This window comes from Xylocopa sonorina, chromosome 6 (genome assembly GCF_050948175.1).
Source record: "Xylocopa sonorina isolate GNS202 chromosome 6, iyXylSono1_principal, whole genome shotgun sequence".
Classification (NCBI taxonomy): Eukaryota; Metazoa; Arthropoda; class Insecta; order Hymenoptera; family Apidae; genus Xylocopa; species Xylocopa sonorina.
This window is the reverse complement of record NC_135198.1, coordinates 4865624-4882198: the sequence shown is the minus strand read 5'-3', so window position 1 is coordinate 4882198 and position 16575 is coordinate 4865624. Positions and strand designations below refer to the sequence as shown.

Below are 16575 nucleotides of genomic sequence, written 5' to 3'. Positions count from 1 at the left end.
CTTTACTTACTTCTGAGTTTCTTACAGCGCGGTTTCCATACAACACGGTACAAATTAATCGCGTTATAGGAAGTTGACTGTCTTTCCTAGTTCAGTAAACACATAAATTCAACAAGCTTGAAATTGTGCTACGTTGGAACAACAATAAATCCCACAACAAATTCCTTCACAATTTCTCCATAGAGATGCCTTACACATTTTAACTATTCAACGACAAATACTGTTTATCTAAATAATCAAAGATGAAAGATGAGACAAGCTATTTTTCTACAATATTTTTAAATGAAATCGTATCACCTATTCCAAAATACTTGATTGCTCCAAGAGAAACGAAAAACTTGAGTGTCTCGTGGAATCTAGGTCCAGACTCCGCTCTTCTATCGACACGTATCGTCAATTACCGTTAGTATAATTGGCGTTGGCATAACCAGCGTCAATTTGAGAATTATGCGCGTCCGCGTGGAGCGTTTTCGCGGGCAAGGAAAAGGGAGGGTAATGAGTGCAGTGACCGGTGCCCGGTCTTGGACCTTCGTCGTCCCGCCGCCGGAAGATGCGGACGCGCACCTTGAGGAAAAATGGGATGGAGGGCAGAGGCAGTTTAAAGACAGTGAAAGAGGACTGGTGAGACGGACGCAGAAGGGACCTATCCACGTGTCGGAGTAACGGTTCGCTGAATTATTTAAACCGCGACGGTGAGGTTTGCAAGCGCAGGAGGCTCTTTACACCCGACTTGCATACGGGATACTGGCTGATTTAAGTACATCGTTGATGCGTCACGAGATATAAGTATGTACATATGCACGGCGAAAAATTACACGCGTACGTTACGCTATTTGCATGCCTACTATGCTCCAACATACGAGTCTTACGCTGTGTACAGGCAACAAATTATTCAATTTGTAAGTGGATCGTAATGTGTTCGTGTTTCGAAAACTGTTTGGCGGTACGTCCGCTATAATTTAGCGTATTAAAATGTAAATAACTTGTTCGTCTGACTCAAGTCCAGAGTACCAAGCTTGTTTTTATCAGAGGAATATTGGAAAGAACGGCTGAAATTTTTAAGTTTTTATCTTTGTTCAGTATTTTATACTCAACGACTTTTTCAGTCGTACATCACCATTTTCTCTATCGCCAATTTCTTCGTGAGTACAGTCGATCTTGTGTTTCAAGATCTCGAGTTATATGAAATACAGTGACGACTGAGAGTCGCTTCTGAAGCGCAAAGGGTTAAGATTAATATTTATAGATTCTTTCAAAGAATAAGCGATGTTCTTCCATGGAAAGCTCAATTATTTATAATTGGTCTAGATAATTGACGTTTTACTGTTGCATTAACCAGCACTTAAGTATATACTACTGTTATTACTCATAGTCGTGCTATTTGTTATTTAAAGTAATATGCGTAAACAAGGTATTATTTAACATGTGATCTACATACCTACGTTATGAATTTGTTATTACATAGAAACCAATATCTTCTACTTAAACAAATGCATATTTCCAATATTATCTTATACTGCATAACAAAAAATGCACCTATTTGAGGTAATTCGAATAGCTTACCATAAAATAAGTATTGTTAACGCTGTTGCTTATAATACCAAGATGGTAAATATCATTTAAACATAATATACGTTCTATTACATACATATTTATCACATAATTCTAACAAAAATTAACAAACTCCATACAGAGGAGTATCAATATTATTATACAAAATTAGTGTAACATCGTTGCGCTAATTTCTTAACACCGTACAAGTAGAACTTGACGCTTTCAGTTCGATCAGAGCGGCACGATTTGCTGTCTATGACTTTAAAGAATCAAAGGTTGTCTAAAAATACAGTTGCTCGTAATTCGAATGCACGAAGAAGTGTACTCGAGACAGCTGAGTCTGGAAAAAATCCTTGTCCCGCGTTCCCTTGAACCGCAACAATATTCCCAGACAGGCGGTGCTTACTCCGCTGCTGGTTCGCGCGTGGGCCGGACAAGGAGCGATACATTTCAGCTTATAAAACGAGCCGTGAGCCCTGAGCGGAGCTTGTGGTTGTCCCCGCGGAATGAAATGGGCCAGGCGGCGAGGATGGCGATGGAGAGACGCCGATCGAGAAATAGGGTGAAGGCGAACGGCGATAGAAAGAGGGAGCGCGCGAGAGGATTGTCGTATCTCGTTCTCGCAGACAGCGCGGCGCCCCACGCTCTATATTAATCACTTATCCGCAATATGATTCAGAATAAACAACGCAGCGTGGCACACCTTTTTCAGTTCGACTCCAATTACGCTTCTTCGCGGATAGTATCGCGGACACGATCAACTGCTGATTTCAGGGACCATTACGATGATGGAAGAAGTTTTTTCACAGCTTTTTTTCGTGGCCCTGCGTGACAAGCCTCATTGTTTCCGAACCGATGTTGCAAGAACGTTTGTTTTATACAGGTTTCTAAAGAATGAAGTATTAGAGTAGTGGGTTTGATATTTTATATAAGAAATATACTTAGTATAATTAATATGCAAAGGTTAATTAAGGTCAATCGAGATCGATAGTCTACCTATATGTATTCACTGTTCTGTTCGTAAGTTATCACTTCTATGTGTATAACTTGCAAGCTAAATGTTCATTGAATTACTTTGTTAGTAAAAGTATGAAATGGCAGTATAATTTGATGTTCTCTATGAGAAAAATAATTAGTTGGTGATTCTGTAATAGCAACGCAACAGTTCTTTAAATTTTAAGCTTATTAAGTGCCCATGTATGTAAATAAATTCCCTTTCTCTGTTCAATGTTTATAAAAATATATATTCAGTTTCTTTCTTCGCGATTTTCACGGTACCATTACGAGCCTGTATCTACTGTTCAACGATGAACTCGATAGTGAAGATGCATTTTTTCTCGGACGATCTCGCGTCTGTTTAGCGGTACATTAAACGATTTGTAACAAGTGTCCCGTTACATCCATATACGCTTGCTTTTTGCTCGGTTGGAGCGTATCTGATTGACGTACGACAAAACAACCGCAGAGAGGAACGTGACGAATGATTAAACACACGGGTAATACTTGACCGCGAAAGAAAGTATTCAAACGGGCTTGCGCTATCAATTATTCATTAGCCGGTTTAACGCGCGTCTGTTTTAACTTGTCCCCTATTATCTCGCGTTGCACAACACGGCTTCGTCGCTGACTCTTTTTCGCGTTTCCTTTTCCAGAGCGACCCGAGCACGTCGTTTCTGCGCGCAGCCCGTGCAGGCCAGCTGGAGAAGGTTTTGGAGTACCTGGAATCGGGAGTGGATATTAACGCATCGAACGCTGTAAGTGTTCAATTTCATCGTCTTAATTGCTCTTATTTCGTCCCGAACAGTTCTCTACGGTTCTACGATAGCCGTTCGTATAAATAAATAAATATGTACTGATTACAGAACGGCTTGAACGCTTTACACCTGGCAGCTAAAGATGGACATTTGGAAATTGTCAGAGAACTCCTCAAGCGCGGCGCTGTGGTTGATGCAGCTACCAAAAAGGGAAACACGGCATTACATATCGCTTCTCTTGGTACGTGAGGACATTACCATTTCAATCTACTAATATTATCATATAGATACATACTTTTTAGTTATCGAGCTTGTTTTGACTTAACCCCTCATTCTTAAATTTATGTATCTACACGAAGAGGTACCTACGAATATTGAATATTCATGTCCTTTATATGTGCTAGCTCAGATCTGTGAAAATTGATGATTATGCTTTTGGGACGAGCATTCATGTATAATTGAAATTAACGTATTTACAGCTGGACAGGAGGAGGTGGTACAATTGCTGGTACAACGAGGTGCTTCTGTGAATGCACAGTCACAAAATGGTTTTACACCACTTTATATGGCTGCTCAGGAAAATCATGATTCTGTGGTCAAGTTCCTCCTCAGTAAAGGTGCCAATCAAACGTTGGCTACAGAGGTTTGTAGAGAAAATCGTTGTTCATTAATTAAACACACGATAGTGCACTTGTCTCAATATTTTAATATATACTTCTAACGTTCATTCAGGGATCAGTATGAATTATTCTATATTATTATATTATAAATATCTTCAAAACACCCCAAAGATAGGAATAAATTACCGTGCTTATTTTTCCGTATGGATTTCTCGTTCATAGGATGGTTTCACCCCATTGGCAGTAGCTATGCAACAGGGTCACGATAAGGTAGTTGCAGTTCTGTTGGAAAATGACACTCGTGGTAAAGTTCGATTGCCTGCCCTCCACATCGCTGCCAAGAAAGACGATTGCAAGGCGGCTGCCCTACTTTTACAGGTATGTCGCAATAATTTACTACCGAAGCCCTACATTCGATCCGATGTAATCGGCATGCGAAAAGGAATTAAATCAGCGCCCGTGAATTCAGATTTTTCTTTCCTTTTATGACAGAACGATCACAATCCCGATGTAACATCGAAGAGCGGTTTCACGCCGCTCCACATAGCTGCACATTACGGTAACGACCGAATTGCTTTCTTGCTTTACGACAGAGGGGCAGACGTGAACTTCGCGGCTAAGGTAAGGAATTTCTAGCTAATAATTGAACAAGGTTCCAAATCAAGCTCATGTATCAAGTTTTGTTGCGCGAGTTCTAAATACATCTCCGTTTTACAGCACAATATTACGCCCATGCACGTAGCAGCGAAATGGGGAAAAATAAAGATGGTGAATCTTTTAATGAGCAAGGGAGCGAACATCGAAGCGAAAACGAGAGACGGCCTTACACCGCTTCATTGCGCGGCACGATCTGGCCATCACGAAGTTGTTGACATTTTAATCGAGAAAGGCGCACCGATCGGTTCCAAAACGAAGGTAAAACATTTCCCCGGAATGCCGTGTAAAGTGTTTTCTGGCGGGTGAATTTAAGTCCTGCTTCTTGTTGACAGAACGGTCTCGCACCGTTGCACATGGCTTCTCAAGGGGACCACGTCGACGCTGCGAGGATATTGTTGTACCATCGGGCACCCGTGGACGAAGTGACGGTGGATTATTTGACGGCGCTGCACGTGGCAGCTCATTGCGGACACGTACGAGTGGCTAAGCTTTTACTCGACAGAAACGCCGATCCAAACGCACGAGCTCTGAACGGCTTTACTCCGCTTCACATTGCTTGCAAGAAGAACAGATTGAAGGTCGTCGAGCTCCTCTTAAAGCACAAAGCTAGTATCGAAGCCACAACGGAGGTATGTAATCCCATTTCTTTCATTGTCAGCTCAATAATTCACTTTCCTTTAGCGTTAATACCTTACATTATAGGTATACATCATAGGTATTATAGCACAAATCATATCTCCATTTATTTAGAAACCTCAATTATTAGCAATAATCGATACGTCTTACCGAAATAATAACAAACGAAAATTGTTATTATCTTTAGTAATAATAGTTTCATTTTATTGCTTAGTCCGGATTGACGCCTCTACATGTAGCAAGCTTCATGGGGTGCATGAACATAGTGATTTATTTACTGCAACACGCAGCTAGTCCCGATATACCGACAGTAAGAGGCGAAACGCCTTTGCATTTAGCTGCCAGAGCGAATCAGACTGATATTATCAGGATACTTCTTAGAAATGGTGCCCAAGTTGATGCCAGAGCCAGGGTAAAGAAAATAAATTTAGTACTTGTCTATTTTCATTTAAATTTCTGTATACATAGTGAAAAAGAGTTTGTTGCACACTTTCATTTCTCTACGTAAACAACTGTACAGAGCGTTAAAGTAAATTTGAAAAACGCAAACATTACAGGAAGAGCAAACACCGCTTCACGTTGCTTCCCGATTAGGTAACGTTGATATCGTAATGTTGTTACTTCAACACGGTGCCGATGTAGACGCCACGACGAAAGATTTATATACACCACTTCATATTGCCGCTAAAGAAGGTCAAGAAGAGGTAATATCGCTGATATAATTATAATTAGTGATTTCGATGATTTCATGATGATTTTAATTTGTGAAACGTTGCTTCGTTACAGGTTGCATCCGTTTTGTTAGAAAACGGCGCATCGCTTACCGCAACGACCAAAAAGGGTTTCACGCCTCTACATTTGGCAGCTAAATATGGTAACATGAATGTGGCAAAATTATTGTCGCAGAAGAATGCACCGGTTGATGCTCAAGGGAAGGTTAGGAACAGTTTTATATATCATTCAGCTGAAATAAGACATAATTATATAATATAATAATTTATTTGATTGATTCTAGAATGGTGTAACTCCACTCCACGTGGCTTCTCACTACGACCATCAAAATGTGGCGTTACTGTTACTCGATAAGGGTGCATCACCTCATGCCATGGCTAAAAACGGTCATACACCATTACATATTGCTGCGCGTAAGAATCAGGTGAATAGTTGGCGAAATATGAGTTAGCCGAATTATTTTTACTACGTTATGAACAGTTATAGCATAGCTTTTGTCTGTTTCTATGCAGATGGATATTGCGACTACTTTACTGGAATACGGTGCGAAAGCAAATGCGGAATCGAAGGCGGGATTCACACCTTTGCATTTGAGTGCACAAGAAGGCCACACCGATATGTCAACGCTTCTTATCGAGCACAAAGCAGATACAAATCATAAAGCGAAGGTAATGCGTAACACTAAACTTTGTCGTATTTTTGTGGCAACTTTTCATATATTAAGAATGAACTGCATTTACATATTTATGAGAACTCTGAACACCCAGAAACAAATTAATTTTAATTGATAATATTCTCTTTATAGAATGGTCTCACGCCGCTTCACTTGTGCGCACAAGAGGACAAAGTTAACGTTGCTTCTATTCTCGTTAAAAATGGTGCTCAGATTGATGCTAAAACGAAGGTAAGTTAAAACGCAAAAGAATATCTTTCTTCGTTAAAAAAGTACAAAGAGAAAAAAATTGAAAAATAACAGAATCTGAAATGTATTTCACAACTATTTATCTTGTAACATCGTAATAATGAGATTTTCTGGAGACAGTTATTAAATACGAAAATACGCATTTATCTTTCAGGCTGGTTATACTCCATTACATGTGGCAGCTCATTTTGGTCAGGCGGCTATGGTACGATTCCTTTTACGATCTGGCGCAGCTGTTGACAGCAGCACGAATGCTGGATACACTCCATTGCATCAAGCTGCTCAACAAGGTCACACGCTGGTGATTAATTTATTGCTCGAGGGTAAAGCAAAACCGAACACCACTACTAACGTAAGTCAATTTTCCAAAAAACTTCGTTCGTGTGATTTATTCATTTCCTCTAACTATGCGGTACCTCCCTTCTTTCACAGAACGGCCAGACTGCTTTGGATATTGCACAAAAGCTTGGTTACATCAGTGTTATCGAAACATTGAAAGTAGTCACAGAAACTATCATCACAACGACCCATACGGTCACTATAGAAGAAAAATACAGAGTCCAGGCTCCTGAATCAATGCAAGAAACGTTTATGAGCGATAGCGAAGACGAAGGAGGTAAGTGCTTAAACAGTTTTTATTCCAAACGGTTTCAGATGATTTAATAAGAAGGTATATCTTTCGTGCAACAAAAATTTGTTAGATAGTGAAATATTCAAATAATTGATACTGCAACATTCCGTAGTAAAATATATTTATATATTAGCTGTCAGTGTGTTTTCGTACTGACAACGTTGATTCGGTTTTAATTTAGCATTCCGATTTATGTGTTTTTAATTCAAGTTGCTTAATTTTACGCTTCTGATAAAATCATTTTTTACAATACTATTTTACTACATAGAATAATGAATACAAGTTAGAGATAATAATATAAGTAATATAGTAGTCTATTGATATGCTTGTAACGCAATTCTGCTTCTGTAATTATGCTTTTTATAGGTATAGAAGCTCATAGTGTGCATAGAAAAATATTACAACACATACTGACTGCAATAGTCGTTATTTAATACACCTTCGAATTTACTGCATGAAATTATTCTTTTAGTAATTAATTCTGTAAATGCTTAGCAATTTCATACTTACATATACCGAAAGTGATGAATATATAATTCATTTGACAATATAATTACTTAAAAGCAAAATCATGCAAATCCAAAATTTTAAATTAATTGCTTGTACACCTCGCAATAATTATTGTTGTTCTATCTTATACAACATATTCGTCATATAATGATTTTAAACCGGACTTTTCAATATACGCACAGTTATTTTATGAACTTATATATTTCGATAGCATTTTATGGAACCTGATATTCTTCTATTAATATACTGCATGTAATTTGCAGTTTAAAATAATTAAATTTTACCTGCACTGATAAATAAGATCTATGAAACGTTACAAATCGTACGAAGGACGTATGAAGATAGCACTCTTCATTTTAATATATTTCACTTTTATTCAATGATGCATGCATTTAGCGCACAGAGACACACGAACATGGAAAGTTTTTAGCATGTTACTATATGTACTATTTGTCCTTTTTCCTTTACACAAATTAGCGAAATTCTTTTCTGAAGAGAATCACGAAAACACAACCAACTTTAGATTAGCAAAGACATTGGTACCCGTTAATTAGGTATTTACGATACGGCCACACACACACACATTATTCACACCACTTACAACGCATTCTACAGAGTGATTCACTACTAGTGTGACAAATTTTTACAGCTGATACTATGCCTCAAAAGCAACAAAAAGGTTCATATAAACCTAGGTCCGATTTGTAAAAATGGCAGAGAAAATTGGGACTTTTGTTTTTCTCAGAGAAACAGCAGTTTCACTCATATTATTGATTGCATCTTCCAAATCGTAAGTCCTACAAGAAAATGACAAACAATATTGAAAGAAGCAATAAATTTGCTATTACAATAGTCTCTATTTTACCCTGAAACTCAAAAATAGACAAACAAAATTTGTAAATTAGGAAAAGTTCGATCTCCTATTTAACTAATTAATTTTAGACGTGGAGGGCAGAAAATTTTACATAAAATTTTTTATTCCCTAAGCTTTCTGATGATATACTCAGTTTTTTATTTCGCCCCACGGAAGCAAAGAAATTTTGTGTGAAATAGTGAAAACTGCAGGTGAACTGTATATGCGTTCATACCGCTCAAATATTTAAAAAACAGTTGACTGAAGAACTACTAACGCCATCTCTGCAGAAAGTACTGAAACTAATGCCCGACAAGTTTCAGTTCTTCTCCAAGAGATGGCACTAGTGCTTCAGTAGTTTACTTCGCTGTCGATAACGCTGTGCGACCAGTTTGAGCACTTTTCACAGAGATGGCGCCAGGGGTTCTACAGCAAGATCGGTAGCATCTGTCTCACTCTTTCTTATAGTTTTCTGATATATCTTTCTCTCTCTTACCTTTAAAGCGGGAGGTATAATTTATCTTATTCTTTCTATTCAATGAAAATTAAGGGATTTCTTTATTGAATATATACACACATACGAACACTGGGAAGTTAAAGCACTTCTTATTACTATTTAGTAAAATTGGTCGTTACAAATTTTCTGTGGAAAGCCGCGTTTAGGGTAAAAAATGAAATTAATTCTTTGAGTGCTACTAACGCATATACGGTTGACCTGCAGTTTTCATTATTTCACACAAAATTTCTTTGCTTCCGTGCGACGGAATAAAAAACTGATTATATCATCAGGAAGCTTAATAAATAAAGATGTTTTTATGAAATTTGCTGTGCACTATGTCTAGAAATAATTAGTCAAATAGGAGATAAAAGTCTTCGTAATTTACAAATTTTGTCTGCCTGTTTTTGAGTTTCAGGGTAAAATAGGGACTATTATAATAGCAAATTTATTGCTCCTTTCAATATTGTTTGCCATTTTCTTGTAGAACTTACGATTTGGAAGATGCAATCAATAATATGAATGAAACTGCTGTTTCTCTTAAAAAAAAAAAAAAAAAAAATTCCAATTTTCTCTGCCATTTTTGCAAATCGGACCTAGGTTTATATGAAATTTTTTGTAACTTTTGAGGTGTAGTATCTGCTGTAAGAAATTGTCCCACGAGTAATGAATCACCCTGTATATATTAAAAAATATCTATTTAATGAGCCACAAAACTATTGTCTGCCATACTTCCGATTTAGAGTCAAGGTGCTACATGGTAATATTATTTGCTTGTTTTGTTGCGTTTATGTTACATTCATTTCGCAAGAGCATGTACTTAGCGTACGTTCACTGGGTTGTTGCTATCTTCGAGGAAAATTTTGAACTTAAAATTTTAGACGCATAGATTTTAATCGCATAAGTGAGACTTATACAGCTACAAATTGTATACATATTGAATATTTACTGTAATGGATACATTTGGAATTTTTATAAAATAAATGTATTATAGTATTCACCTTACACAGGTAATATTTTTGGGAGAATAACTAGGAGCAGTAATTGGAAATTTATTATCGATTAAAAATTATTCTTTTAAAATAACATTATCTCGTAACTTCTATTATTGGCTAAATCAGACGTAGAGGAGCTAACATTTATCTGTGTAAGATTCGTATAGTAATTAATTGACAAAAAGAAAATGTATATATACATACTTTAGACAAAATTTTTTTCTTTATAATAATATTTGAATGGGATAAATTTTACTATAACGCTAATTAATCTGCCAGGTTTGCTTGTTTGCTTGATTAAAATATTCATGTACCTATGTAATTTAACAAGTGCGTGTCAAAAAAATAAGTACATCTGTAATATAAGAACATCTATAATTGGATAATCGAAATTGGAGTTAAATCATATTAAATTTCAATTAGATTACATACTATTCGATTTTGATTCTATTGCGTACCAGAAAATTAGTGTATACATACATATTTTAATCCTTTGCGAATTATTGGTGGATACATTTCATACATAATTAAAATTCTTTTATCGACCAAGTCTCTGATTTTTATTGTACTAATTGCATACATATATGTCAAAAAGAGTAGTGGTCAGTAAATAAGTCAACGCAACAAGGACGAACAATATTTAGTACTTAACGTAACGTTGAGAAAAAGCTTGTAGTAATTTTCCTAGTTAAAAGCGAACATAAATTTATAGATTCCCGACATTTTTACCAATTTATCGTAATTTGTGCTCTAGGTAAATTTTAAATAGAATGCACTTAAAAGTCAGATAGCATTGAAATGTAAAATTCGTGTACAACTGCCTAGTATTTTTTATCGTCAGCGTTCTGTTTTCTTGTGTTTCTAATCAATTCCAACGGCATTTAAAAAGAAAGGAAGCAGAAGAAAACGAGTCATTCGTCGCAGAATTTTCTGAAATATAACTCGCAAAGGATTAATTACTAATGTGGTATTCGAAACACTCGAGGAACCAGTCGCGCGCGGTGTAAATTTGAAAAATCGAAGCAAACGAACAAAACCGCACTCGCGATAGGCTTATCTCCCGCTACGTAAAGTCGGCTATTTAACAACCCAGTGATAGCGAAATTTAGAAACAGTGTTTATGGTGCGAAATTAGCGGTTCTGATAAAAGAAAAAAAAAAAAAGAAAGAAGGAAAAAAAAGGAAAATGACCTTACTCGACGGCGTACAATGTAGGTGGTGATGAAATCGGCATGGCAGCCATGAATGTGTACGGGCAGCCTCCACACGCGCAACACGTGTACCTTCCTTCTTACTACCAGGGCCAAATGACCTATACCCGTAAGTTGTCTGTACTCTGTTTCTGTCACTCTTTCACATATCACACGTACGCGCGACATTCTGTCTTTACATATACATGTATACATGCGTACATATACATATCAGCGCAAGGGTACGTAGATTAATCGCGCGTACTATTACGCGCGCATTACGACCATTCATACACTCTCCCCTTTCTTCTTTTCTGGACTTCATTTACGAAACGTTGCTAGTATTCTTTGCGCTTACGTCAATCTCTCAATGGCCGGTCCATTAATAGTTTCGATATTTATCGGCGTTCGAGACGAGTTTCTTTAACGATCAGAGTTTGGTAACGTATGTTTCTTCTCCCTGTTATACACGCTTGATCCCATTTTTCTCGATATCGCATCGTATCGTGATAATTGCGATGGTTTCTCTCTCTTTTTTTTTACACCGATCGTGATACCTTTGAGTTGTACGCGAGAAGAACGAGCCGAACGAAGGGATTTGATGCGTTTCTCTGCCTTCAGCTCGTTCTAGCGTATGCCTTTTTGGTTTCATGCGTGAAGACAATAAATACAGAGACATGCACAGACATAACCCTCCTCTAAACCGCTGTTTGTTCACACTCTGTTTCATTTACCCTCCTTGTCGCTCCATTTCTCCCGTGTAAAGTTGCAACACGTTTTTCAAACGCCTGTAGTAGCTGTACAACCTTTTTAATGAAATTTATGCTTTGAGTTTCTGACAATGCGTATACCGTTTGTTTTCTTGTATTATTAAATGCTATCGAAATTCGACTGGTATTGTGTTCGTCAGCCACGATCGCGATCACCAATCGTAAACAAGTACTTGATCCATACTTGCAGAAGACGTACTTGCAAACTTTTCTTTTCTGTACTGTAAGAATAGTTTTCACATACGTATTATATCGAATTTACGTCGGTTGATTAGCGAATATGTTACTTGGAGTATTTAAATATTGGAAAATATTGAAATATTTAAATGTAACAAAGTATGTAGGTTTCATTTGTCGGTTCTTCGTCTCGTCTGATTTATTTGTCTAAAGTACTAATCTTGGATCTAGAAATTGGTACTTTACGCAGTGGGTGCGTAATCCAGAACTATTCTCGTCACACGGGATACAATAAGATCGTTATCATCTGTTCGTCACTCGTCACATTAAAACGTCTCATTTCATGATCGTCATTCAGTACGTTCAAGCGACCGTTCTAGCCTCGTCATTAGGGTGCATGCATCACTGATACAATTTGAAATAAAAGTAACACCTGAAATTTCGCGCAATTGACTCGAACCTATGCACACGATGATGGCCAACGGTGCTAAAATAAATGGAAACTAGAAAATTATTTTACACTAGAATCACCCAACGAGTTAAAATTATTTATCGCAATTTATGATAGAAGTTCTACAATTTTTAATATCTAACATCTAATTAAATTAATCGAAACTCAATAACGTTTTGATTTCGAGTGGGCGATCTGAATCGAATGACGTCAGATAGAACTCGGTCATGGGCTCGCGTCCACGAGCCTAAATTTCCAGAAAACGGCACGTTAATGAAGTAGGGCGCGTTACTTCTGTTAATGCAATTTGCATAATAACGAGTCGTGCGATCATTATGCCAGTCGGTAGGAACAGAACAGAGCTTGTGTGCTCTGTTTTGACGTATCGTCCTCGTACCTATACGCATTCCGCTTCAGCTGTTACGCAACAGCCGGTGTGCATCTTGTACCGCATTATTCGTGCAGTTAGTCGAACCCCTACTAGCTGGCGAGTCGCCAAATACGATTCACGACCAAAATATCGGAATTTATATAACCAATTTCTTCTCTTTTTTATCGCACTTTAAATATCGCCGCGCGATTTCTTTCACCCGCGTATTCGCGTGACGGTGGCGAACCACGAAAAGTGTACGAAGACCAACAACGAGGAAAATTCGCGATCGCGATGACTCTCCACGATCTAAAAACGAAAAAACTCGTAGTCGCGGGTTAACTGCGACGCGTGACGATCGCATTACATAGATCGATGGCTGGGTGGCGGTCGTAAAGATGCTTAATGATCTCACGGCGATCGAAATGTTGGAACGGACGCGTCGCGATGCACGGTTGTTGTTCTCGTTCGCCGCGACGATCCGACGAGGGGCCGCTGGTTGCCAACGATTGCATCTGGCCGCTCTTACGAGCCGATACACACAGGGAAAAGAGTTGCGGGCGTTCAGTATGTAAATAAAGTAGCGGAAAAGCTCGAAGGCAGCTACTATTATAAAATTGGTGATTCACGGAATGAGGTCACGTTTCTGTTAGGTGGTCTCGCGTCGAACTTGTATTAATCTCGGGGCAGTCGCTGTTCCTGATCCCGCCGGTGTGCTGGCACGCGACGAAATACCGCGAAAACTAAGAACGAGCGTCCAGGCAGCCGTTCACGGTTAATGCAATTTAACAAATCAAATCTAATCGGGCGGATACGTCGCGGTGGTTGCGTAACGTGGACCTCCAGTTGCACCGACACCAGAACGTGGACGCGTGCTCCCCGTTCTACGGGGTTTTTCTCGCGACTTCCGGCTGTCGTACCGGCGTAGGGGCGGTAAAACGACGAAACGGCAACTGTGGAACCCGGCCAGTGATGTGAGCCCGTTCAGAAATTGCGCGGATGTGATCAATGAGTGCGTAGCGATAACGCGCGCTAATTGTAATTCGTGTGACCTAACTCCTCGCATACCGTCGACGGCTAGTTGAGTCGGTGATGTAATTAGTCCTGTACGTACCGTACACCGTCAGTCATACCGCGTTCACTGGTCTGAGTGTAAAGTTGCCAGTGCAAACTTACCGAAACTATTATCCGCGGAGGTGCGTCCTGTTCGCGATTTCGTCGCAGTTTCGTCGCGTGTCTCGCGTTGCACGACTACTACTTTCTGGACCGTCGTACGACTAGTTGTTTCTTTTTTTTTCGTTTCGTTTTATCCAGTCGTTGTGTGAACAGTATCCAACAAAATGGCGAAAGACCGCTCGAAACGAAAGGAATCGAGGAAGATAACTTGCTGCGGGTGTACAAGCAACAGGAGCAGCGACAGCGCATGTAAATATCGCAGACATCTGTTGTTTCATGACCACGCCACCCCTAATTCAATTTTAACCACGGTTATTACTCGCTTTAACCGCGCGGTCGACCGTCGCTCTTCCTTTTTGCAGCGCGCTCTTCCGCCACTGCGCGTTGCTGCTCGTTCGAGTCGTTGAAAATCCTGTTCTCCCGTATTCCCGATAAATTATCTTTTAGCGGAACCGAAGAAACACGATAGTTGCTTGTTGTTAAACTGTGAAACATCGCGGAGTATTTGTCGCGCGGCTTAAATTTTGGCAAACACTGATATGTCATACACGTGGTTCAAGTATGTAGAATATTTCAGAGAGATTCGCGAAACAATAAGTTTCGTAACGCACCAGTTTGTGCATCTGCAATTTTACATTTTCGTTTAAAATAGCATTTCGTGGTTTGATGATTTTCACGCTGAAACGTTCATTCAGAGAATTATGAGCGGATAAAGTTATCTGTAGCGTTCTCAGGGACTTCGCTTGGGTTTCTGTTATCGTTTCTATTTATAACTGCTTTACAATTAAGAAAATTATCATTTTTTCCGTGTGTACGTACGAAACAAAGGTTTTTGTAAAATGTTTAACACGTTAAGCGATAACGAGCGCGACTCCGGCACGCGACTCTGTTTTTCCAGACTTGAACCTGTTAACTAGTGTTACATATTCACTATAATTGACAAAAGGAAGTCTATCTAATAAAATGGTGAATAGCGTAAGAAATACCAAAATCACCTGAAATATTAGTAAAGAAAACAGTTGGTCGTTAAAGAAAACTAAGAAAAAATTATTTTAACGGAGGTACTACGTATTTTAATAATGCATAACACATTTTTAAACGATATTCCAATTATTCTAAGTTATTCTGACATCTTCTATGTTTACAGTGATCAACAAAGTTTTAGCTATTTCCAAGTTAATGCATTATTAACGATAAGACACGTTGTATAGTACAATTTCGGTAATAAAATTTCGCAGTATCGACTGCTTACTCGTTGCACTATCGTAGTAAACTACGAAAGGGTTGAAAACAGTCGGTTCGTTTAGCAGAGTTTATACGTATCACACGCGCGAATGAAATCATCTGTCTGTTCGTCTACGGATAATCCAACATCGTGACGTTTATACGGCTACCTAAAACGATACCGCAAGCCTCGTTTATTCGCGCAATAATTTCTACGAAATGTTTACATTCCCGATCTGTCCGTTGAACTAACGTCAGCGAGAGTCCAGACAGGGAGAAGCGTGCATAAGTGTACGCGTGGTAAATTTCGACATTTTCCCTGGCGCGTTAAACCTAAATATCCGGGCCAAATTAGATGCATATTTACGCGTATCGAACGCTTTACAAGCGATACTTGGTCGATCTTTAGAACACGATGTCGTCCGATTCCTCTCGATAACTATTATACGTGATACATAATGAGAGTGAAGACGATCGAGAGGATGCAAAGTATACCTGCGATCCCACAAACATCTTATATAATTTTTATCACTATCTCGATCTCATTGTTAATAAGACACAACACGATATAAGATGAATTTTATTTTCGTAACATGTATATTCACTCTTGGCCCTCGCTGCACGTATACATATACGAGCTCTCGTACAAATTCGTTGTCAAGGTTGCCAACTATTACAGTGGCTGTCTAGCCTGCAAAGAAAAGAAAACGCGGAAATTTATCTAATCTCGTGAGTGTTTAGAGCAGTATTCGAGTGTGTTTATTACAATATTTGTAATGAAATTTTGATAATCTCCACCATCGATAGATATCAAAACATTTCGTTATTCAAATTCTAACATTCTTCCTTTATTACTCT

General features: G+C 38.6%; 1 protein-coding gene across 8 annotated transcripts in view; it reads left to right on the top strand.

Moving 5' to 3' along the window:
• LOC143424501 (uncharacterized) overlaps nucleotides 1-16575 on the top strand; it is a 90179-nt gene that overhangs the window by 25873 nt on the left and 47731 nt on the right. For 5 of the 8 annotated variants that reach the window (XR_013101939.1, XR_013101938.1, XR_013101937.1 and 2 more), the window contains exons 3-18: nucleotides 3207-3308; nucleotides 3417-3549; nucleotides 3788-3951; nucleotides 4151-4306; nucleotides 4421-4549; nucleotides 4646-4843; nucleotides 4918-5214; nucleotides 5436-5633; nucleotides 5779-5925; nucleotides 6008-6157; nucleotides 6237-6377; nucleotides 6466-6621; nucleotides 6759-6857; nucleotides 7030-7227; nucleotides 7308-7491; nucleotides 11575-11679. Coding sequence is in view for 3 of the 8 variants with exons in the window: in XM_076896579.1 (XP_076752694.1) it covers nucleotides 3207-3308; nucleotides 3417-3549; nucleotides 3788-3951; nucleotides 4151-4306; nucleotides 4421-4549; nucleotides 4646-4843; nucleotides 4918-5214; nucleotides 5436-5633; nucleotides 5779-5925; nucleotides 6008-6157; nucleotides 6237-6377; nucleotides 6466-6621; nucleotides 6759-6857; nucleotides 7030-7227; nucleotides 7308-7491; nucleotides 11575-11679 (2557 nt within the window). In the remaining 5 variants the exon portion in view is untranslated. Of the gene's footprint in view, nucleotides 1-3206; nucleotides 3309-3416; nucleotides 3550-3787; nucleotides 3952-4150; nucleotides 4307-4420; nucleotides 4550-4645; nucleotides 4844-4917; nucleotides 5215-5435; nucleotides 5634-5778; nucleotides 5926-6007; nucleotides 6158-6236; nucleotides 6378-6465; nucleotides 6622-6758; nucleotides 6858-7029; nucleotides 7228-7307; nucleotides 7492-11574; nucleotides 11680-14622; nucleotides 14743-16575 lie in introns of those variants that run through there. The other 3 variants (XR_013101940.1, XM_076896576.1, XR_013101941.1) reach the window with 2 other exon arrangements.